Source organism: Solanum verrucosum, unplaced genomic scaffold (genome assembly GCF_900185275.1).
Source record: "Solanum verrucosum unplaced genomic scaffold, falcon-dt-bn FXZP01000112.1, whole genome shotgun sequence".
Lineage (NCBI taxonomy): Eukaryota > Viridiplantae > Streptophyta > Magnoliopsida > Solanales > Solanaceae > Solanum > Solanum verrucosum.
This window is the reverse complement of record NW_026020441.1, coordinates 399,187-424,270: the sequence shown is the minus strand read 5'-3', so window position 1 is coordinate 424,270 and position 25,084 is coordinate 399,187. Positions and strand designations below refer to the sequence as shown.

At 34.8% G+C, this 25,084-nt stretch overlaps 3 protein-coding genes across 4 annotated transcripts in view; 2 read left to right on the top strand and 1 right to left on the bottom strand.

Moving 5' to 3' along the window:
- LOC125808456 (ras-related protein RABH1e) overlaps window positions 1-25,084 on the top strand; it is a 942,753-nt gene that overhangs the window by 611,286 nt on the left and 306,383 nt on the right. The window lies entirely within an intron of this gene.
- Window positions 7,483-10,098, bottom strand: LOC125808431 (actin-7). The gene is made up of 5 exons (XM_049488136.1): window positions 9,928-10,098; window positions 9,274-9,343; window positions 8,765-9,158; window positions 8,063-8,676; window positions 7,483-7,969 (listed from the first exon to the last, which is right to left on the bottom strand). The coding sequence occupies exons 2-5, from the start codon at window positions 9,331-9,333 to the stop codon at window positions 7,904-7,906; spliced, it is 1,134 nt and encodes a 377-aa protein (XP_049344093.1). The 5' UTR covers window positions 9,334-9,343; window positions 9,928-10,098; the 3' UTR covers window positions 7,483-7,903.
- LOC125808421 (7-deoxyloganetic acid glucosyltransferase-like) lies at window positions 20,135-22,895 on the top strand. Its single transcript, XM_049488125.1, has 2 exons — window positions 20,135-20,621; window positions 21,973-22,895. Exons 1-2 carry the CDS (start codon window positions 20,144-20,146, stop codon window positions 22,893-22,895), a joined length of 1,401 nt encoding a protein of 466 aa, XP_049344082.1. The 5' UTR covers window positions 20,135-20,143.

Genomic DNA, 25,084 nt, shown 5'->3' with positions numbered 1-25,084 from the left:
GGATTACAATTGCCAAACAAGCCGGCTTATCGAAGCAATCCAGAGGACACCAAGGAGCTACAAAGGCAAGTTGAGGAACTCTTCAACAAAGGCTATGTTAGAGAGAGCATGAGCCCATGTGTCATGTCGGTTCTATTGGTTCCAAAGAAAGATGGAACATGGCGCATGTGTGTTAATTGTCGAGCCATCAACAAAATAACGGTAAAGTATCGTCATCCTATCCCTAGGTTAGATGATATGCTTGATGAGTTGAATGGTTCTTGTGTGTTTTCGAAAATTGATCTTAGGAGTGGCTATCATCAAATCCGGATGAACCCTGGTAATGAATGGAAAACCGCCTTCAAGACCAAGTTTGGTCTATATTAATGGTTGGTGATGCCATTTGGTCTCACTAATGCTCCTAGTACTTTTATGCGTCTCATGAATCATGCGATGAAACCCTTCCTAGGGAAATTTGTGGTTGTCCATTTTGATGATATTTTGATTTACAGCAAGACCATGCATGATCATGTTGAGCATTTGAGATGTGTGTTTGATGTGCTTAGGAAGGAACAACTTTATGCTAATCTTGATAAGTGTTCATTTTATGTTGATAAAGTTTCATTCTTAGGTTTTGTTGTGAGTTCAAGAGGGGTTGAAGTTGACGAGTCTAAAATTGATGCTATTAAGAATTGGCCAATTCCGAAATCCATAAATGATATTCAAAGTTTCATGGGCTGACCAATTTTTATAGGCGATTTGTCAAAGGTTTTAGTACCATTGCAGCCCCCTTGACAGAGGTAATCCGAAAGGATAAACCTTTTAAGTAGGGAGAGGAACAAGCCAAGGATTTCGAGGCTTTAAAATTCATGCTTAGTTCCGCTCCTTTATTGCAATTACCTGAATTTGATAAAATGTTTGAAGTGGAATGTGATGCTAGTAAAGTAGGCATTGGGGCCGTCTTAATGCAAGACCAAAAGCCCATTGCTTATTTTAGTGAAAAGCTAAAAGGTGCTACTTTGAATTATTTCACTTATGATCTTGAGTTGTATGCCTTGAGGGCTTTGGGTAATTGGCAACACTACTTGTGGCCCAAAGAATTGTCATTAGGACTGACCATGAGTCCCTAAAGCATATTCAGGCCCAAGGAAACTTAAACAAAAGGCACGCCAAATAGATTGAATTCCTTGAAACTTTCCCCTATGTAATCCAATACAAAAAGGGAAAGGAAAATGTGGTGGCCAATCCCTTGTCTAGAAAACATGTTTTGATAAATAATTTGTCTTCTAAATTGATTGGCTTTGAATGTTTGAAGGCATTGTATCCCGGGGATCCTATATTCGCTCAAATCTTCAAATATTGTGAGGAATGGGAGAGGGAAAGGTGGATGAGGGATAGGTCTTCTACTCCCTATTCCAAGTTTGATGGTTTCTTGTTCAAAGGCAAGAGACTTTGTATGCCTGTGAGCTCTTGGAGAGAACTATTTGTGAGGGAGGAACACAATAGGGGTTTAATGGGTCATTTTGGTATTGAGAAACTAGGGGAATTCTTGAGGAACAATTCTATTGGCCTAAAATGCATAAAGATGTTGTTCAAATTTGTGGTCAAAGTGTTGAATGTCGACGTGCTAAGTCATGCCTCCTTCCCCATGGTTTATACACTCCCTTCCCCACCCCTCAAAGACCTTGGCTTGATATTTCAATGGACTTAGTTTTGGGTTTGCCAAGGACCAAAAGAGGTAGAGATAGCATCTTTGTCGTTGTTGATCAATTTTCAAAGATGGCTCATTTCATTCCATGTCATAAATGTGATGATACTACCAATGTAGCGTCTTTGTTTGTTGAGCATGTTGTTAAATTGCATGGAATTCCTCAAACCATTGTAAGTGATAGGGATCCAAAATTCCTTAGTCACTTTTGGAAGGAATTGTGGGGTAGACTTGGTACAAAGTTGTTGTTCTCAACTTCGTGTCACCCACAAACTGATGACCAAACTGAAGTTGTGAATAGAACCTTGGGTTCTATGCTACATGCCGTCATGCAGGGAAAGTTGGCCTCGTGGGAGAAACATTTGCCTTTAGTTGATTTTGCATATAATCGAGTTATTCATAGTACTATTAGCATGACTCCATTTGAAGTGGTTTATGGTTTTAACCCCCTAACCCCTTTAGATATCACTCATCTTTCTCAAGATGTTGTGTTAAGCTTAGATGGGAGTAAGCGAGCTGAAGCCATGCGGAAGCTACATAAAAAGGTACGACTGCACTTAGAGAAGAAGAACCAAGATGTAGCAAAAAGGGCTAACAAGGGCCGTAATATGATCGTGTTTGAACCGGGTGATTGGGTGTGGGTACACTTTCGCAAGTAGCGTTTTCCCACCCATCACAAGACGATGTTGATGCCGCAAGGTGATGGACCATTTCCAATACTGAGCGGCTCAACGACAATGCCTACAAGGTTGCCCTTCCTCCGGAATATCAAGTGCATAACATTTTCAATGTGTGCAACCTATCCCCTTTTCCAACTGTTGGTGATGATGATCCGTCGAATTTGAGGACAAATTCTTTTCAAGAAGGAGAGAATGATGCAATACGGATTTCATCAAGGCCATTTACTAGAAGCCAAGCTCAAGACCTTCAAAAGATGCAAGGGTTATTTATGAAGATGGAGGTGCTCGAGATGGTGTTGATGACAAACAAGGACTTTCATGCCTTGAAGATTACTAAAGAAGGCACTTTTGGCGAGCAAGTCCCACTTGGCGCATTGCCCAATGGCTTAGGCGATGGTCCCAGCTCGCCTAATGATCCAGAACGTGACCATGGCTGAAGATCACGCAGAGAAGCTCGCCAACCAGGTCAGCGCATCGCCCAATCCACTTGGCGACCCGACCCAGCTCGCCCATTGTCATTCTGGGTCACTTTTGGGTCTTTTATTTTAAAACCTATAAATAGCTAGTTAGGGTTCATTTTAGACTTAGATTATTTTGATATTGAAAACTGAAAACTCATGTTAAGTATTGAGAGCTTGGTAAGCTTTTGTTGTCTTTTGGTTAGAAATGTCGATTACTTGGGATATTGATTCCCTTGAGGTTGTCGTAAGAGTTAGGTGCTATTGTAGGATTAATCGATTGAGGTCTTTGGGTTTAATATACCCATAGGTTGCCTTTGATTTCCTCTTTGTGTGTTTAATTAGTTATCCTTTACTTTCTGTCTTTTCGATTTCCGCATATTATCATCGTTTCTCTTGTGAGAATCGTATCAATTGAGGTGGAAAAGAAGAGTGTAAACTTGGGAGGTTGTTCTAGTGGTTATTAATTTTGTGACTGTTTATGGGCTATTTTACATATTGTTTTTGTGGGGCAGTGGGTTGCCTTATAGGATGGTTGACTAGAGTTATTGTGAAGTATAAAAGAAGGGTGTGGTGATACACCAAGTATTTGGGGGTTGAATAATCATACTTCTCGTCATGTGTTTTAACTATTGTTTTGCAATCCTATGATCAGATGAGCTTTTAATATTAGCTTTATTTTGTACTTATATTATAGAGTAACACTTGAAGGAAAGGTTGAATCATTGTAGTCACGTTGGTCGGAAGCCAAGGTATTTAAGGCTATTCGATTCCATATTTCTTGGCATGAAATCTGATAATTGTGATGAATATCAGCAAAGGGAGTTTCCTAAGATCTATTCCTAGTAAAGGAAACATGGTGCCAGTGTACGATCTCTAATATAGCTAATAATATTTTCCCTTTCTTCCTAGTGTGTCGAATTACTTCATTATATGTTTATTACTCCACAATTGTGTAATTATTTTCTTATGTGCTAGTGTAGAAATGGTATTCGCAATAGCAACCTTGGTGAATTCTTCTCTTAGTCAATTGGAGTCGATTGTGTCATTTAAGCTTGTAAGTAATGCATTGATGTTACATAGCTCCTTACATCATTGTTATGCCTTGAAGTTATTATTCTCATGTCTTCTACTACTCGTAGTTCCAAATCTCAAAAATGATTATGACCACCCAAACAACAATCTCAACGATTAAAGAAACTAAGTGAAGCAATTTGTATATTTATGGGTGGCAGCCCAGGGGGGAATTTCTAGCATGGGTCAATCCAAATTGGTATAGAAGGGTGGCAGCTCAGTGGCGAAAGCCTAGCATGGGTCGATCTCAATTGGTATAGGGTGGCAGCCTAGGGGCGAAAGCCTTGCATGGGTCGATCCCAATTGGTATAGAAGGGTGGCAGCTCAGGGGTGAAAGTTTAGCATGGGCTGATACCAATTTGTGTAATTATGAGAACAGTATCCCAAAGGTTAAAATGTCTAGCATGGGTCATCCTCTTCTACCACTTATCAGCTGGTCATTTGTATTATGTCTTATAAGATTATAACACATAGAAAAGTAAAGAAAAGAATGTAACATACACGATTCCACAAGTATAAGCAAAGAAGGTCTCTAATCCTTATCTAATTGTATTTGGTTTCACTTGAGCTCTCATTTTACATATGGTTGTATAATGCCTTACATATTCAGTACATTCTTTCGTGACGTCCCTTATTGAGGATACTGCATTTCGTGCTACAAGTGCAGGTACTCAACTAGTAAATCTCCCAATAGAAGCACATGATACTCAACGGTTGTTGGTGAGCTCCAGGTTGATTCGGGCATTAAATACATTAGTTTAATGTTGATTTCTCAAAAATTAGATTAATCTCTATTGTTTGTATTGCTCTAGATTAGTCGATTTGATGAACCCAGTTACAATGGAGTTCATCTTGCTGAAGATCTCATTGTAGGAAAGAAATCCTATTAAAACGTAATGTGCATGAGTTATGCAATTTTTTTCCTTTTTAGTAACAGAAATTAGAGCCTTTTTAGCTAATATATTTAAAAATAATATTGTATGAAAGAAGAACGTATTTCGCGATTTATACAAAAAAGAGAACTTCATAGCAAATAAAATATAGCTATGGAGCGCAAATAGCAAAATTGTAGTTATAAAGCACTAAAGGGCGTCTCCAACCCTATACTCTATTTTACTCTCTAAATATAGAGTTATCTATTTTTTTAGACAATCAACTTCAACCCAATTCTCTATTTTACTCTCTAAAAAGAAATCTTTTTCTCTCTCTTCAATATTATATTATTATTTCTATTTCATTTTTATTTTCTTATTTCATAATATAAATCATTTCTTCTCAAATAATCACCCTATAATCTATATAATCTTCATGTAATATAAAATTTTATTTTCAAATTCTTCATTTAATATAAAATTATATTTTATTCTAAATTTCTAAATAACATAAATTGCAACAATATTATGTATAATACATATTAACGAACAATTCAAACAAAAGTGAAATCATTGATGAAATAGAATTACACAATAACTATTGCATCACCGTAAAATTTATTTTAAATTGTACATAAATATTGAACTTTCAACACTATTAAGTTGCACTCATAAATGTTCTATTAATGCATTTTTTTTAATGTGTAGCTAAATATTGTTTAAATTAACAATTTCATCTTGTATCCAATTATTTCGTATACTAATTTACTTCCCTATATATTCAATTTTAAACTATTGCATCAAGTATTTTTATGTTCATTAAATAGTGTAGTTTAATAATTTATCACTATAACATAAAAGTGGATTGTTTGAATTATCATGTAAATTTTGTGCATTCTTCATATTAAAAAGTACTTATAATTTTAAATTACATATTTAAAGTTGACAAAAAAAATTTAAAAATCAAATTAGAAAAATTGTTAATTCGAGATGCAAGTAATATACTTAACAATAATATGTTTTTAGATGTTATATTACTTAGAAAATAATTGTAAATATTAAAGACTTAATTAATAGTCTTATATAGTATAAATAATATTAATATAATTTTAAGTTACATATTTAAAGTAACAATTTTTTAAAAAAATTAGAAAAATTATTAATTCGGGTGAAAGTAGTAACTTGTCAATAATATATTTTTAGATGTTATATTATATTAAAAAATAATTAAAAATAATTAAAACTTAATTAATGATATAATGAAAATAATATTAAAATAATCAGAAAGTGAAATAGAAAGGTGAATAATAGTTCTCCAAAATTTGAAAAACTACTATTCACATCTCTATAAATGGAGAATAGAGAGTAATATGAAGATGGGTTGGAGATGGCATTCTCTATTTTATCCTCCGAGAATAGAGGGTAAAATAGAGATGGGTTGGAAATTGTCTAATATAATTATTATCTTTGTTATTCCTAAAATTTACTCTAATAATAGTCCTCATACAACTAGTACTAGTTATGCCTCACACATAATAATTTTTTTTTAGAACGAATGGGCTTAGCTTATAGACAAAACAGTCGTAATGCAAGATTCTGAGTTTCTGACGTCGACCAGTACAAATGGAGATACATACAACAGGAGCAAGAATTGTGAAGACACTAGAATTTAGACATGAATAATCTTTTCGTCATTCTTGTAATTCAAGACTTTTTAGCTTACATTTTCTATAGTTTGAGATCTCCGTCAAGGCATGATCTTTGTTCATTTGTTACTGATCTATCTATTGTTTACCACTCAGTCAATGCAATCTAATTCTTGTTTCTTTATACTTTATACTATCGGGGTTGCAGGCCCTCAAACCATACTTAGAAATGCATATCTTTTTAAGGATAATTGGATGAACAAAAATATTTCGACAAACCAAAATTGAAAAACATTTTCTTCCTCCATGCAGAACACACCTTAATATCATTCTTGTTTTAACCCTCATTTTGTTTTGTTTTAGTATGTAAATCAGTATTGCTAAGAAATTGATGTCAAGTTCAGCAGGCTGCTTTGCTTTACTGGATTTAAAAAGGAGAAAAAATAACTGAACAATTAGAATTAGTTAATTAGTTGTTGCTGTAGTTATATGACAGTGACCACTAGTTGCTTATATTACTATAGAATTTATATAATATGAGGGGAATAAATAATAGCTCATTGTTCAAAATAGACAGAAAATAGCCCCTTTCTAAATTTAAAAACAGCCAACCATGCACATACTGAAGAAGAGAACCGAACGAATTTCAGTTCGGTATTAAGTATATCCAATCAAGATAACGAAACCAAAGTACCGAACAATCGTTCCTAATCAAAACAATACCATCAATGAACTCATGCAAGAAAACAATTCAAAAATCCCTCCAATCCTACAGTAGATTTGTCCTAAAATAGAAGGTCAAATTCAATAAATGCGTATGCTGTGAGTTGGATGAAAAGAAACAAATATGTAACAGGCAATGTGAATGTGGAGGCCCCTCATCCAAGGGTAATCTGCAATGAAGCTTTTTATAGCCTCAAAACTTTTGCTGCAAAATGCCAAACAAATTTAAGAGAAAATGTGAAGTTCTGAAGCCACATCCAAAACAGCACAATAGAATACAAAATATCGCCTACAAAGAGTTGAAGTCCTGTATCCACACAAATAATAATGATTTCCTCAAACTGATATGATATAGGAATTTTCTCATTCAATAAATATTGACATTATTGGGTCCAAGAAAAAAAAGAACCACAAAAGAGCAAAATCAGATAAAAGGAGAAAATGAGAGAAAAGACAAGGAGAAAACATCACAATCACTCTCCTTGAACTACAAACAACCTAAATAAGACACTTCGACCAAGGGATGGTGTAGCCAGACAGAAGAGGGCAATGCATGAGGCACCTCACAAGTATGTAGAGAACATTAACCACATTAAATGGAAACATGAGATAATACTGGCAATTTGTTGTTTGTTACCCTGCATTCATAGCCCCCACCACCTAACTTCTCCATCCCAGCAAAAACCAAATTGACTGGCGACATAATAGCAAAACCGGGAAAACAGACAGGAAACTCGCACTTTTAAGTAAATATAGCAGCACCTTAGAAGCACTTTCTGTGGACAATGGAAGGACCAGACTCATCATACTCGCCCTTTGAGATCCACATCTGATCAAGCACAAAGTAACACATATTCAGTCTAACTAGCTAATGTAATTTGTACTGGAAAAAAAATTAACGCAAAGAAGAACAAAAGCTCACCTGCTGGAATGTGCTGAGGGATGCAAGAATGGATCCTCCAATCCAGACACTGTACTTTCTCTCAGGTGGTGCAACAACCTTAATTTTCATGCTGCTTGGAGCCAAAGCAGTGATTTCTTTGCTCATCCGATCAGCAATACCAGGGAACATGGTGGAGCCACCACTGAGAACAATGTTACCATAGAGGTCCTTCCTAATATCTACATCACATTTCATGATGGAGTTGTAGGTAGTCTCATGGATACCCGCAGCTTCCATTCCGATCATCGATGGTTGGAAGAGTACCTCTGGGCAACGGAACCTCTCGGCACCAATGGTAATAACCTGTCCATCTGGCAACTCATAGTTCTTTTCAATGGAGGAACTGCTCCTAGCGGTTTCAAGTTCCTGCTCATAGTCAAGAGCCACATAAGCAAGCTTTTCCTTCATATCACGGACAATTTCCCGTTCAGCAGTAGTGGTGAACATGTAACCTCTCTCAGTGAGGATCTTCATCAAGCTATCAGTAAGGTCACGACCAGCAAGGTCCAAACGAAGAATGGCATGTGGTAAAGCATAACCTTCATAGATAGGGACAGTGTGACTCACACCATCACCAGAGTCCAACACAATACCTGTCAAAAGTAATTTATTAAGTCAAAATTAAAACACAGTTATTTCATTGGACAGACAAAGTTGGATCATGTAAAGCCTAGTACGAACCAGTGGTACGACCGCTAGCATACAGGGAAAGCACAGCCTGGATAGCAACATACATAGCAGGAACATTAAATGTCTCGAACATAATCTGGGTCATCTTCTCTCTGTTGGCCTTGGGATTAAGGGGTGCCTCAGTCAGGAGAACAGGGTGTTCCTCAGGAGCAACTCGAAGCTCATTGTAAAAAGTATGATGCCATATCTTCTCCATATCGTCCCAATTGCTGACTATACCATGCTCAATGGGATATTTCAAGGTCAAGATACCTCTCTTAGATTGAGCTTCATCACCCACATAGGCATCCTTCTGTCCCATTCCGACCATAACACCAGTGTGTCGGGGACGACCCACAATGCTGGGAAACACTGCTCGAGGAGCATCATCGCCAGCAAATCCTGCCTGCATTTCAAAACACAAATCATTCCATAAAAAAGAATATGCAGTTTGCTTAAATTGAAATGTTATAAATGACAAGTGCTTCCTGTAAAAACAATAGTCTATGAACAAGGACTACCTTAACCATTCCAGTTCCATTGTCACAAACAAGGGGCTGAATATCCTCACCGTCGGCCATTTTTAATCAACTGAAAGTAAAATCAGCACACTTAGTAAGACCTAAATATATACATGAAGGTATCAACACATAAAACAACATCAGAAGATTAATTCGGAACTCAACTAAATGTCCCTAGTCATATACCGCTTTACTTGTTACTTGTTAGTTAGTAAATTCTAAATCCCAGACAATTTGGAGCTCGGTTAAATGAATACAACGGTGGACACTTATCATCATAAAAACAGGCTTCGTTTTCCCGTATAGCAGCCAAAAAAATGGATCCGTCAAAGTTCAGCTAAATTTTCTGGTAACCAAAATGAGTATGTAGAGATACTATGCAACAGCAAGTAGTAAAAATAAAGTAGATCTAGGAAAATTGAGAGCAGATCAAGTTCATGACAGATTGACCATTAAAACAACAGATCTGGAAAAATCAAACGGAATATCACACCTAAATCCAAGTTTTACTAACTAATTAGAGCAGTAGAGTAATCAGGAGAACAAAAGGCAGCGATTCAACATAAGGAACTAGAGCAGATCTCAAAGCAGAAATTGAAAGCAAACAAGCAAGTAAATAAAGCAAGATCTGATGAAGAAGAGAGGTTAGATTACCGAAAAGGAAATGAAGATGGATCTGAAAAGCAAAGGCAACGGATGATGACTTGTAGCCGACTTGCTTTCTCTCTCTACAGTCTGGAAGAGGATGAATGAGTTTAAGACTTAAGACAATACACAAGTAGTATATATAGTCGTAAAAACTGGCTGAGACGGCCTTTGAATTTATAATTTTCTTTTTTATTCTATATGTATTTTTGAATTTGAATGAAAAGAGGTGGTGAGCACAATAAGGCAACCAAATTGACAGATTCGCCCTCCACCATTGAATGGAATAAAAAAGGAAAATCTTGTTGAAATTATTTTGAATATTTTCAAGTTTTTAAAATCTAATTCCTAACAATTTTAAGGTTTTTTGGATCTTCTCTCACAAAATTTTATTTTATTTTCAAGTAAATGCATGTTCAAACAAATTTTAAAAATCTTTACCTCAAAAACTCATATTTTCAAGTTTCAACTTCAAATAGCCAAAACATGAGCTAAAAATAGATAAACGGCTATAAATTTCAAATATCTTTTATTTAATTTAAAATTTATGAAATTGAAATTAAAAATAAAGTTATGTTTAATTTGTTTTTATAAATGTGAGAAGGGAACATTTTATTTTATTAGAAACTATAAAAATTATATTTGACTTATCATAGGAAATGAAATTGAAAAAAAATATTATCTTGAAAAAAAAAATCAATGCCTTCATATATACCAGAAAAGGAAAGGACTAACTTTCCTAACTTTTCAATCAGAAAAAAATTATATCTAGTACACTTTGTGACATCGATTAAACAGTATCAGCAACATAACATAATTTTAGAGGTTAGTTTAATGTAGGGTTAATTTTGTGAAGGCCACAAGTGGTATAACACTTAAAAGATTATAGATCCAGATAAGGTATTAATTGATACATTGAAAGAGGTCAGGGTTAGGATGGATGAAATGCAATATTAATAGAGCTACTAGAGAAAATTCAGGAAAAGCTCAACAATTTTGCTAAGACAAAGAAACTAAGAAATTCTACCAGCATATGTGCAGAGCCAATTACAGCTATACAGGATAGTATTCAACATTATATTTAAGAACAGAGAATATTCATCTTAATAGAATTAGACTCTCTTGCCATGATTAACATATTTAAAGGTATATGGGATGTACCTTAGAGTATTAGTATGAAAATGATAAAGAATCATTGAAGGAACAAGGACCTATTATAGTTTGCTCACATCCTAAGAAAAGACAATGTACTTGCAAATTTTTTTTAGCCAGCCTAATTTTTTATATTTGCAGGTGTAAAACTTCGGAAAATGGAAAGGAAAAAGTTGCTGAAAAGTGTGTTGAGACTGGTTCTACAGACCGTATGAAGTTCTACGGATTGATAGGATGAGTCGTAGAAACTTCCAAAGGCCGTAGGAACTGCCCCTAGAAGGGTTCCAAACTTGAAAAGAAAAATTGATAAAAAAAACTTTAGACCTATGAGAGGACCTACGGGTTGTAGAAAGGTTTACGGGCCATAGAAAGTTCTTGTAGAATGGTTCCAGACTTCGTGAGATTTTTAGGGCTTGAACTTGAGTTCTACGAAATGAGTCTACGGACCGTATAAAGTTTGACGGCTCGTAGAAAGAGTGTCATGGAAAGTGGATTAAAATCTAAGACCAGTAACTATGACAAGTACGGTCTGTATAAAGCTCTACAGTTGTAGGTCATATCCTTAGATCACTCTGGCAGTGCTGATTAAGGATATTTCGATCTTTTCTCATCCTTTCTAAGCCTAAACTTCGACGTTTTTACACCTAGTTAAGTGTTTAGACAGTGTTAATCGCCCTCATTACTTCACTAACACTTCCTAAAACTTAGAGCAAGGATCGAAAGGGAGAAAAGCTAGGGTTCCAAGGTAATTCCTGAGTTTCGCCAAGAACTTTATTTTTCTAGGTATGTAAGGCTAATCATAGAGATGGATTGAGTTCGTCCTCACACCCTACATCTGAATTCAGTCAGTAAAAAACTAATCTAGGGTTATAACCTTAGTTTAAAAATTCTTGAGATGACTTACATTATTGATTTTTGGTTCTAAATCATTGATCATGAGTTGTTATATATCATACATTAAGATCCTTGAGTTGTTGTTCTTGTTTATATTCCACATGAACCCTAATTTTGGGTATCGATTGAGAATCCTTTGAACAAGAATCTTTTTGTCATAAATAAATTTTGAGAAGTTAAAAGTGAGTTCAAGAGCAAAGTTTAACCCTAATTTTGAGAAGAGTTTAAGGGAACTATATGATTCCTATATGTATCATTTTTACATAAAGAAAGAGTACTATATATATATATATATTGATCATCGATATAGGAAAGAGTTCAGACAAGTCACATTCCCTATAAATGACGTAGTCAGTGTGGAATTGGATCGTACCGACATTCGGTCAACTCTTCACAGCCTCTGAGAAGGCCTATTATAAGGATCCATGATTTGAGTATATTCCATACCTCAACAAGGTATATGACAGTTCTGACAACGTAGGCGAGATGTTGTATCATCACAAAGCTTATAATGATGGTTGTCGGGTAGAGAATTTCTCAGATAGAGTAAAGAGTGTATATATATATACACATACATACTTTATTGAGTTAACATATTTATTTGTAAAGCTTTTAAATGATTTTATATCTACTTATGCATTACATTCAGTTTAGTATCTTGCTTCAGCTTTTTCAGTTCCATTATTTATTTTTCTCAGCTATATTACATACTAATGTATTGATGTCATTCAACCTACATCTTTTCATGATGCAAATACAGGTGTTCAGGATCATCAACAAGCGCTTCATTGAGATCATTTTGCACTTCTTGCTAGCTTTGGTGAGTCTTCTTTGAATTCTAGAGGACTCCACTTTTGTCTTTCAGTTTAGTAGTTTTGAGGTGTCGTGGGTCTTGTTCCGACATTCATGTTGAATGGGGACTATTCATAGTAAAAAACTACTAGACTATATGGATTCCAACTGAACTTCAACTTCTACTAGACTATTGAGGCTTTACAGATAGGTACTATTGAGTTTCTTTCATTATTTCCTTTGAACTATTTTGGTAAACTATTATTATTATCAGAGTATTTTCAGATAGTTTTGAGTATACTATTTTGAGATAGTTTGTGTTTTGAGAAGTTTTGAGACTTTAAATTTAAATTTTGTTTTAAAGCTTAAATCTGCTTGAGTTAGTCTTTCGCTAAGTAGTTAGTCAGGCCAAAAATTTACTTGGGGATCAACAATGGTTCTCGAGTGCCGGCCATGTACAGGGTGTAAGCTCGTGACGTGACCATTAATCAACTATTTTTAGGAATTACCCATATAAGCAAGAAAAACAATCAATTTTGACATGCAACAAACACGACAACTTAGACACAACACATGCAAAAATAAAATATCAAAGATAAAGTTTCAGCAAGGATTAAAATAAAGAGAGGGAAAACATCATAACGTGGTCAAGACAGACAACATGGCCACTAGCTACTTCCAGTCACAAAAGAAGATCTCCTCGAAGCAAGCTAGGAGGCAAGACTTTCTAGCTGAATTTGACTACGTCTTGGACTACAAGCCGAGAAGGGGCAATGTAGTGGATGACGCACTAAGTAGGAAGGTCGAGTTTATTGCCATCACTACAGCTCATTGCGACATCCAAGATGCTATCAAGGATGACATGCAACACAATCCAGATGCCAAGAAGCTTATGGAGTTGGCCGCCTAAGGTAAGACGAGGCATTTTTGGGTGGAAGATGGTCTCTTTCTCATTACCGATCAAAGGGTCTATGTACCCAAGTTTGTGTCACTCCCCAAACTCGAGGGGTGCAACTGGCTCCTAATGCCAAAACTCAGGCCCGAGCCGACCCTGCTGAACCATTTGCTACTAGCGCATGGCAGCCACACGCAATCAAGAAAACAAGCAAGTATATCTCGGCTTAAAACTAATCTATCGGCCGACAAGGCCCCTGTCAACTGATCTATAAAAGAAACAGCTACTCCAGGAGATCATATAAATAAATAGCCAACTAGCACAGAAGTCCTGATTGGGCCGTCGAGGCCACTATGACATCCATACCAAAACTAAAAACAGGTATATATCAATACAATACATCAAACAGCTCACAAGCTTCAGCAAACCAACAACATAGACCAATATGGCCATAACATAGCTATACACCCCACACACTAGTCTGTAAGCCTCTAAGAGTAGTAAAGATTAGCGGGATAGGGCCCCAGCCTACCCATAAAGATATATACAACAAAAGGTAACAAACCTCCCAACTCTGGCAGCTCCGGAGGAAAGCGGCTAGCCAACTGGATAAAAGACAATCCTGCTGCTGAGGAAGTCTACTCGGTCGTCTGTCAGGACCTGCATGCATGAATGTAGTGCCCCCAGGCAATGGGGCGTCAGTACGAAATAATGTACAGAGTATGAAAAGCAATAGACTATGAGGAGGTATCTTGATATACTAGAATAATCTGATAAATAAATCAAGGATAAGATAAGTGTACTGACCTACTCTTAAATCTAAACTTGTCAAAAATAATAAAACAAAAACCTAACCAAGCCCCCATAAGCTCAGCAGGTGCAACAGCACACAAGACCACCTACTCAGGCCCCCATAAGCCCGAAAGGTGCCAATCAGCCTATATACCCCTATCGGTAGTCCCCCTAGCCCTGTAGGCAGTCACATAGCCCTCTTAGGCATTAATATAGCCCCGTAGGAAACACATAGCTCTCTTAGGCATCAACATATAACTTATAGACAACTCATAGCCATCTTGGGCAACAACATGGCCCTGTAGGAAGCACATAGCCTTCTTAGGCGTCAATATAGCTTTGTAGGCAATTCATAGCCCTTTTAGGGATCAATATAGCCCCGTAGGCAACTCATAGCCCTTTTAGGCATCCATATAGCCCTGTAGGCAGAACATAGCCCTTCTAGGCATAGATCACATTCCTGCAGCTAACCATAATAGCCCCAAGGGAAACAATAACAATCTAATCGCTAAAACTAAGTAATTCAGTTATAAGCAACCTATACAAATAGCCTCTAAGTCGTGTCCAACATAGGGACGCTACTAACTGAATAAGAATTCCGACAAGGGAGGATTATATCAACTCGAGCAGCCAACAATCAACAATAATGGCTACAAGTGTAACAAGGATAACAACCCAATTACATTGCTCCTAAGCTTTAAGGAAACATGTAGTAAGTAGGGAATAGCCTTAACATACCTTTCCAATGAACGCTCGAAAGACCGTAGTTCCTTCACGAAAGTTGTTCCTTATGACCTAAGCTTCACAATCACTATATATACACAACTGAAATGCACCTATAAACATTTCATAATTAATCTTAAATCAGCATATTTGCCATATTGCCCCAACTTGTCGAAACGTCCGTAGAAATTCATAAAAACAACCATAAAAGGGTCTCGAGATGATTACCTTAGTTAACCAAGTGTAAACCTTGAAGAAACACCAATAACTACAAATTTATATCTTTAAACACTAACTCCAAACGCAACTAATAGGAGGGAAAAATGATTGTCACATGTAGAGATCACATTTCTAGGCACGGGGTCAACCTTTAATGGTAGAAATCGTCAAAAACCAACCTTCATCATGCAAGAACTCCATAGGAACCATCTCTTAACTTTCTTTCTAGTTTGGAAGTGAAAAGAATTTTCATGACTTAAAACGTTGAGTTAGCCGACATACCACATTTTTTACCCGACCTGATTCTTCCCCGGCAGTCCGTAGTAAAACCCTCATAACTTTTTACTCCAATGTCGGTTGAATACGGGGTTTTGTGTGTTGCAAACTAGACTCGTAGGCCTTCGATTTAATGAGTGATAGGTCTTCTAACTTTTTATATATTGGGAGAAACCATCCAAGACATTTGACCCAAATTTTAGAGAAATCTTTAAAAAGGAACTTACAATAACTTTCGCCAACTTTTATTTTGCCACTTACCTAACTTCAAAACTTGAGATACAACCCTTGAACACTTAAAATATGACATACCACATCATTCTTAATTTATTATTCACCCTCATTGTCTTTCCACGAAGATACGAGTTAATTTAGACGTTTTGAAAAGTTGGGTTGTTACAGTTTGGGTCTATCAGGAGGCAAATCATTAAGGAGGGCCACGACATACCGTAGGCTGGGCATTCGGAGCAGCGACACACAAGGGCGTTGATTGAGGCAGTTTACTACTGGCCATGCATGCAGGTTTACATAGAGTGTTATGTGCAGATCTGTCTTGTGTGCAAACAAGACAAAGTGGAGCAACGGCAGTCGGGAAGACTATTGGAACCACTACCCGTAGCGAAACGCCCATGGGAAAGTATGACCATAGAATTTATCACTTCCCTACCTAAGTCCGACGGGTATGGAATAATCATGGTTGTGGTGGATAGATTTTCGAAATATGTTACCTTCATGCCCACCACAGCCGGTTCCACTGCTAAAGAGGTTGCCAGGCTATTTTGCAAGAACGTGGTTAAGTATTGGGGGCTGCCAAGACATATCATTAGCGATCGAGGTCCCCGCTTCACTCAAAACTTTTGGAGGGAGTTCTTTGATATACTTGGCACAAAGTTACACTTCTCCACAAGTTTCCACCCACATATAGAAGGCCAAACTGAGCGCGCAAATGCCCTACTAGAGTGCAATCTAAGGCACTATGTAAGTGCGCAACAGAAGGATTGGGCCAGACTCCTAGACATGGCACAATTTTCTTACAATTTTCATAGGAGTGAGTCCACCGGGTGCACACCATTCTAGTTGGCGATGGGTACTCAACAACCCCAAACTCCACATTCTTTGTCGGTCGCTTTTTATGGAAAGAGTTTGGGAGCCTACCATCTTGCCAAGGTATGGGAGGAACAGCTCGACACTATCAAGTCCTACTTGGACAAGACAGCCAAAAAGATGAAGAAATTCACCGACCGCAAGCGACGTCCCACAGATTACAAAGTTGGAGACATGGGCTTGGTGAAGTTCAACCCAAGACATTTTAAAGCACTACGGGGAGTACATCAGAATTTAGTGCAAAAATATGAGACCTCATTTAAGATCATTGCCAAAGTGGGCAAGATCTCTTACAAGGTGGAGCTACATCAAAACTTCAAGATCCATTTGGTCTTTGATGCGAGCGTCATAAAGCCATACCATAAGGAAAAGGATGATCCCAGCCGGAACCAGTCAAGACGGGTACCTAGAACTGTCACTGCCTCGCACGGTCGAGAAATCGAGTATGTCATAGACTACCAAGCAAAGAGGAAGCGAGGCCAACAAGCCAGTGCCATGTTCGTTGTTCATTGGAAGGGACAAACTCCAGAGGAGGCCACATGAGAGAGATATGAAGACTTGTGGCAATATAAGGACTGAATGTAGGAGTTCTTGCAACAACAACAATGCGCCGCGATCGTTGCATCAACAGGTGGGGGAGAGTGTCATGTCCCGCCTCAAATTCGGCATCAGGATAAGGGAGAAGAATCTAGAGTTGTGGAGAGGTTAGTAGAAAACTCTAGAACTCCCTAGATATTTTCAAGAAAGCTTTAGAATTTCCTAGAACTTGTAGAGAATTTTAGATTAGGACTAAAGTGTAAATATTGTAGGGACTTGTGAAGTAATTATTATTTACACTTAAGTCCCTAGGAAGTAATATATATAGAGGGGCTCTCATTTGCAAACTCATCCAACAAAGTGTAAGCAATCTTCCACAAAGTAATACAAAGCCTTCTTCCAAAGCTCTCTAAGTCTTTCTAAGTCTTTCTAAGTCTTTCTTGCATTCTCTTAGCGATCTTAGTTTCAAAGGGCTTTCTTGAGCTTACAAGATTTTGAAAGATTAGTGAATACGTTGTCTAGTGTCACACAAAGCTTTAGTGAGACTCTAAGTCCGTGACACTAAGCTTGTTTGGACAAGTTTTAGAAAGAAAAATTGAACTAGCTTAAAATAAAATTAATGTGTTTGAATAGTTAATTTTTTGTTCCTAAAATACTTTTAATGATTATTGCGTAAATAGATTTTTAATGCTATGTTACATAATATGACCACTACTATATAAAATTTGTATCTTGATTATTAAAATAGTCTTAAAAATGATGTATTAATATTTTTTTGTTTAATTTAAAGGAAACCTTAAATTTAGTGACTAAAAAGAAAACAATGTTTGACTATCAAGAAGTTAATAATTTAATGATGTATTTATCGAAAGATTAAAAATCATTAATTTTTCATTTTTATGTAGGATATCTTCTTAATATCAAATATGATAAACTTGTCAATCAAAGAAAATTTGAAGAAAAAAAAATTAATATTCAAATTTTGAGGATTATTACCGTACAAACTAAAGAAAATGAGGAGTTAAAAAATAAAGAAGAATAACAGAAGGAAATGTCAATAGAAAAGGACTATATTGAGAAATATAAAGAAAAAAAAATTAAAAAAATAAATGAAGGGAAAAACAACTTGAAAAAGAAAAACAAGTATATTGGTTATTTTGTAGGGCAAGATTTAGATTTTTTACGGCATGATATTTAGAGTCCTATATTAAAATATTTTATTAATGTAATTTAGAATTTAACATTAAGATAATAGTTATGATTTATAAAAATAAAATTGCTTTCATGATTATATTTATTGTTGTGACATTAGAAATCAACTTTTAATAAATACTTTTAATATTAAAATCAAAATAAATAAAAGTATTTTTATTTATTGAAGACAATAATAAAATGTATCACAAAATCTATCGACAAGGCAAATCACAAACAAATTATACTTGAGCTGAAGTAATAGAAATATGAAATGCTTTGGATCGAGCTTTATGAATTGGTTGATCAATGATTTAAATGTTATCAAATGCAAAGCTTGTGGTGCAAATATTACAAAAATAAAAGATAACAACATTGTTAAAAATAGATACCACTTGGAAAAATATATGAAGATCAATGAATTTTTTCAAAGATATCAGCATTTTATATATTCCTCAAACATGAAATCATGTGCTTACTCATAATTTAATGCAATTCTCTATTTCCTTATTGCATAGAATTTCATGGAAATCAATTTTCCCTAGTTGGGTTGTAAACGACGCATTCATGTCGTATGAACATTTGGAACAAATTATAAATAAAGTAATATATTGAAGTTGCTTTAAAAAATGGGAAAATTGTATGAAATAACAAACTATTAATTCAAATTAAATGTTATAGTCATAGTTTATTTTAATTGTAATTCACAACAAACATCCCCTTTTTTTGTCATCTGATTCGGTATACAATAATTAGCCATTTTCGGTATACAATTAGTCATTTTAAAATGTATAAAATGCGTTTGTGTTTGTATAAAGTGAGAGAAAAGTGTATATACAAATACAAATACATATATTTTCGTCATATACACTTATAATTATACAAATACAGATCTTATTATACAAATTACAATGTATAAATGAATTTATACAAAACTGAACAATTTGTATAAAATTGAATGTTTGTAGTAAATTATACAAATCAAAAGTTCCATAGCAAACATAAAATTTGTTATGGAGCGCAATTAAGCAAACTATAACTATAACATACAAATATGATTTTTATGTTTACTATATGTGAAAGTTGCTCAAGTAACTTTTAAAAACAGTAAAAGCTACACTTTGATTTGCTACACATTTGTATTCTTGTTTTTTTTTCTGTGGATTTTGATGAAAAAATACAAAACTGAGATCGAGAGATGGAGGAGAGAGAATTGTATTTTGTATTTATTTTGTATTGTATTATATATTTGTTTAATGCATATTTTATTCGTATGAATACAAATACAATTGATACAAAATATAAATATAATTTTTTGAATACGATTGATATAAAATACAAAACTCTCACCTATATTTAATTGAATACAATTGATACATAATACATTTAAATGAATTTCTTTTTATTTGTAGGAGAGGGGGATTGTAATTTTTTCAAACTATAGTTGTTTTTCATAAATAGTAGGTTGTACTTTTTTCAAACTATAGTTGTTTTTCATAAATATGTTAGACATTTTTGCACATGTCAAATTAAACCAACAAGAAAGCTCTTTAATTTCTTCCACTATTAATATTCAATATATATACATCAAGATTATAAAACCTCAACCAGAATTTTAATTTTGCAGTGTCCAAGGAAATTAAATTGAGAATGGCAGTTCCTCACGTACTCATTTTCCCGTTGCCTCTTCAAGGTCCAGTAAATTGCATGCTAAAACTAGCTGAACTCTTATGCCTTCACCAAGAAACTCATGTCACTTTCATCAACACTGAATACATCCATCAACGCCTACTGAATTACACGGACGTTCTAATTCGTTTTGCGAAATATCCAAACTTCAAATTTGTGACAGTTCCAGATGGACTTCCAGAAGATAATCCAAGAAATGGAGACCAAATAGGGAAGATTATTGAAGGTGTAGAGAAAGTGAGTAGCCCACTTTTCAGAGAGATGGTCATGATGACTACTACTACTTGTCTCATAGTTGATGGTATTTTTACATTTGCTGTTGATATAGCTAAAGAGGCTAAAATCCCACTTCTTTATTTTGATACTATAAGTCCTTGTGCTATCTGGACTTATTTGGCTGTTCCAAAACTTATTGAAGATGGAGAAATTCCTTTCAAAGGTTAGTCTAATTAGCATATTTGTACTTTCAAGAAATTAGTTTTGGATTTTTGCTTATTAATGTTTTTCCACCATATTTGAATTATCTAAACACTCTTTGTAATTAGTCAAAAGTGTCCAATTGTGCAACAGCTAAATTATGTGTTATCTTACTATTTTCTTATCCATGTTAAAGAATAAAAAAAATTAATATCCAAATTAGGTGATCAGCAACGCTAGCAGATGGAGACGGCCGAGCCGGGTTATTGTGATAACGAAAGTTAATGCGTTAGTTGCCACATTTATTTAAGATAACATTTTGTATGAACTCATATATATATATATATATATATATATATATATATATATATATATATATGTTAGGCATAATACATTTAGAGGGTATTTGAATTAACTTAAAAGTTGGTCAAACATACTTTTAAGTAGTTTTTTACTTTTGGAAGTGTTTGAAAAATATAGAAAAAATAACTTGAAAAGAGTCAAAAAGTTAGGAAGTGTTTTTTATTTTTTGACTTTTATTTTGATTTTTTATTTTTGACTTAAAAACTACTTTTTTAAGTCAATCCAAATGGACTCTTAATATGCCATTTAACTTGCCATCAACTGATATCTATGTCCTTTAACTTTGGGTGTGCACAAGTAAACACTTAAACTTGTATAAATTGAACAAATAGACACATTTGTCCATGGTATCATACATGACAATTTTGTGTCCTATGTGGTGTTCTACGTATATTATGTCATGTAGGACACATGTGTTTATTTGTTCAATTTTATATAAATTTAAGTGTCTATTTGAACACATCCAAAGAGGACATAAATGTCAACTGAAACCAAGTTAAAGGACATATTTATGTGTTATGCCTATAAATTATAGGTTTTGAGTTGTCATTTTCTATGACATAATACATAAACATGACCCTTAACTTGGTTTCAGCTAACAACTATGACCTCCAACTTTGGATGTGTACAAATAGATACTTAAACTTGTATAAAACTGAACAAATCGACATATTTGTCCTACATGACACCATTTGTGTCATATGTGACATACTACATACATTATGTCACGTAGAAAACATGTGTTTACTTGTTCAATTTTATACAAGTTAAGTTTCTATTTGTGCACTCTCAAAGTTGAAGGGCATAATTGTCAGTTGAAGCCAAGTTAATAGTCATGTTTATATATCATGTCTTTTCCGTAGGGCAATATTAGAAAATGAATTAGTAAACATTAATTATAGTTTATTTTTCTTTAAAGTGATTAAAAATTAAATCACAATATAATTTATTTTCTTGCTTATAGGATACATGTTTTAAAAAAAATTACAATTTGTTTATTCTTGGTACAGGAAATGACTTGGATGCATTAGTAAATAGTGTGTCAGGAATGGAAGGTGTGATGAGACGCCGAGACCTTCCCAGTTACTGCCGTGCAACTGACCTTGATATTCCCATTATCCAACATGTAATCAAGCAGGGGAAACATATTGTCCAAGCCCAAGCTCTAATACTCAACACATTTGAAGCCCTTGAAGGACCCATTCTCTCACAATTCCGAGCTCTATGTCCAAATATCTACGCCATTGGGCCTCTTCACACTCAACTGAAGGCAAAACTAGCTTCTCAATCTTTGCCAACGTCCAACAGCCTATGGAAAGAGGATATGAGTTGTATAGATTGGCTCAACAAACAGCCCAACAAATCAGTTTTATTTGTCAGCATTGGAAGCCTTGCCACAATGAGCAAGGCCCAATTCTTGGAATTTTGGTATGGTTTGGTGAATAGTAAGACTAACTTCTTGTGGGTCCAGAGGCCCGGTTCAATTATTGGACTTGAAGACGACGACATTAATGTTCCCATGGAATTGGTTGAAAGTACAAAGGAGAGGGGTTGTATTGTTAGTTGGGCTCCACAGGAAGAAGTGCTAGCTCACCCATCAATTGGTGGGTTTTTAACTCATTGTGGGTGGAATTCGACTTTGGAAAGTATAGTAGAGGGAGTACCAATGATTTGTTGGCCCTATTTTGTTGATCAACAAGTAAATAGTAGGTATGTTGCAGAGGTGTGGAAGCTTGGACTAGACATGAAAGATGTATGTGATAGAGCCACAATTGAGAGGATGGTAATAGAAGTGATGGATGTGAAAAAAATTGAATTTTTGGAAAGGGCAAAACAGATGAGCAATTTGGCAATAGCAAGTGTTGGTGAAGGTGGCGCTTCATACCAAGATTTGGAACGTTTAATTGAGGATATTAGGCTTATGAGGATATAACATCCTCACATGCCTAAATAATATTTTGGGCTCTTTAATGATGCTCTATCGGCTAATGTGTCTTCTTTCATTTGGTCAATAAATGGTGTTTAATTCTCTTTACTTTGTTTAAACAAACTCTTAATGTGAATAAATTCAATGGCTTGGATAAATTCTATTGCTCATATGAAACTCGTCATTCTTGGGTAGTCGATCCAAGCACAAACATTATAAGACCTAAAATGTTATTTTTTTTGACATGAAATTCAAGAAGAAAAAAAAAGATGCCTCTTGAACAAGGTAATGTATTTGAGACTTTTAAACAATTCTACTCTCTCGACACGTGTGTTGCATGTGCTTATGTGCATGAGAACATAAGTTAAATCATAAATGGCTACTAATTAAAGAAAAAGGAAAGTAGAACTTAAATTTGTCACACTCTTAATCATTGCTTTGACACGGCCACTTTTTTCATGCAGTATCACATCATACATAATTTGATATACACGGGTAGGGGTGTACAAAACAGAATCGAAAATCGAATCAAACTGTAAATCAAGTCAAACCGGAAAAAAAACCGGACTTGTAGTTTGGTATTGAAAAAAAAAACTCAACTATATTTGGGTTGGTTTGGTTTTAACTAAAAAAAACCAACCTGAGACCAAAACAACGCGACATTATATATGTAATTTTAAAATTTTATTTTATACATAAAAATATTTACTTTGATATAATTTTAAAATATTTCTTATACTATTTCATAGTTTTTATCTTTTAATATATTATTTCAAGTTTAAAACATAGAATTCAAATGGTCCAATAAAGATTATAGTTCATAGATATTGACAATTATTGTAAAACTTAAATCAAAATCAAATTAACACTAATGCAAAAAGAAAATCAATTCAACATTGGTTTAGACAATTAAAATACATTGATTTAGACAATTAAATACATAATCTAATTTTAATTTTCCTTAAATATTTAGTAATGTAACTAATACTTATTAAACTTATTTTAGCATGATTTAGTACTTTTAAATTATGATCATTTTCATTATGACTTTGCAATATTAATTTTATATGGTGATTTCATTATTATTTTTTATTGAATATTTTGGTGTTATCAATACTCATCTCATATTTTGTGTTATTTTCTTAAGAAACACCTTAAATAATTATATTTTGATTGAACTAAAGAAATATTTGGAGCACAAGTTAATTACATGTTTGTATGTAAACTTTACCAAAAAAAATCCAAAAATCTAAAAAAAAAATCCAAATTTTATTAGTTTGGTTTGGTTTATAAATTAATTTTTTTTACACAAATGGTTTGGTTTGATATTTGAAAAACCTGAACCAACCCGATCATGTATACCCCTATACACGGGCAACACATGCATTAAGAAACTATCTTTGTAAAAAACATTAAAAAGACATCTTAATAGCATCATAACTTCGTTTCATATGTTAATCATTCGAATCTATCCGAATTCCTAAATTAATTAATCTCAACAATCCTAGTTTTCTTTGTTTCGTGGGGGGTAGCGCAGGGGAGTGAATCACCTATCCTTAGCGGCACATAGAGACGAGTGATAAATATTAATCCTAATCGTATCAACTAAAATATGAAGTAATACACTTGAAACTTATTAATGGCAATTAGTTAGACTCAAAAAATCCTAGTGGTTTTCTTTTCTTTTCTGTTAAAATGTGCGGAGAGGGGAAGGGATTGTCGGAATTCTTGGCAATCAAATACTAATTAAAGCTCAAGTAACCATGAAGTACATGTGATACAACTTCCACACATGTATGACATGTACATTTGACTGCCTCTTTAGTCTTCAACTATTCACAAGGCAAGGGAATAAGGTTCGACAATGCACAAAACTGTCCCATAAACTAGGACTATGAACCAGACCTGGCCTTTCAGAACTACAACTTGCCCGACTAATATAAAGGCAGCCAAGAAGGTGAAAGGAACAATACACCAACAGATTGGGCACCGAATGGGGGCTTAAGGTTAAAACCAAAATAATACTAATCTCTACACAGCAACTCGCACTAGGAGATCATCCTTCACCATATCTGCAAGCAGTTTTTTAAAGGAGCTAATAACATGAAAGCTCGTACAAAACAGGGCATACTCTCTCAACAAAACAAAGTGAGCCAATCTGATTTATCTGAAACACAATAAAGTGAAGAAATCAG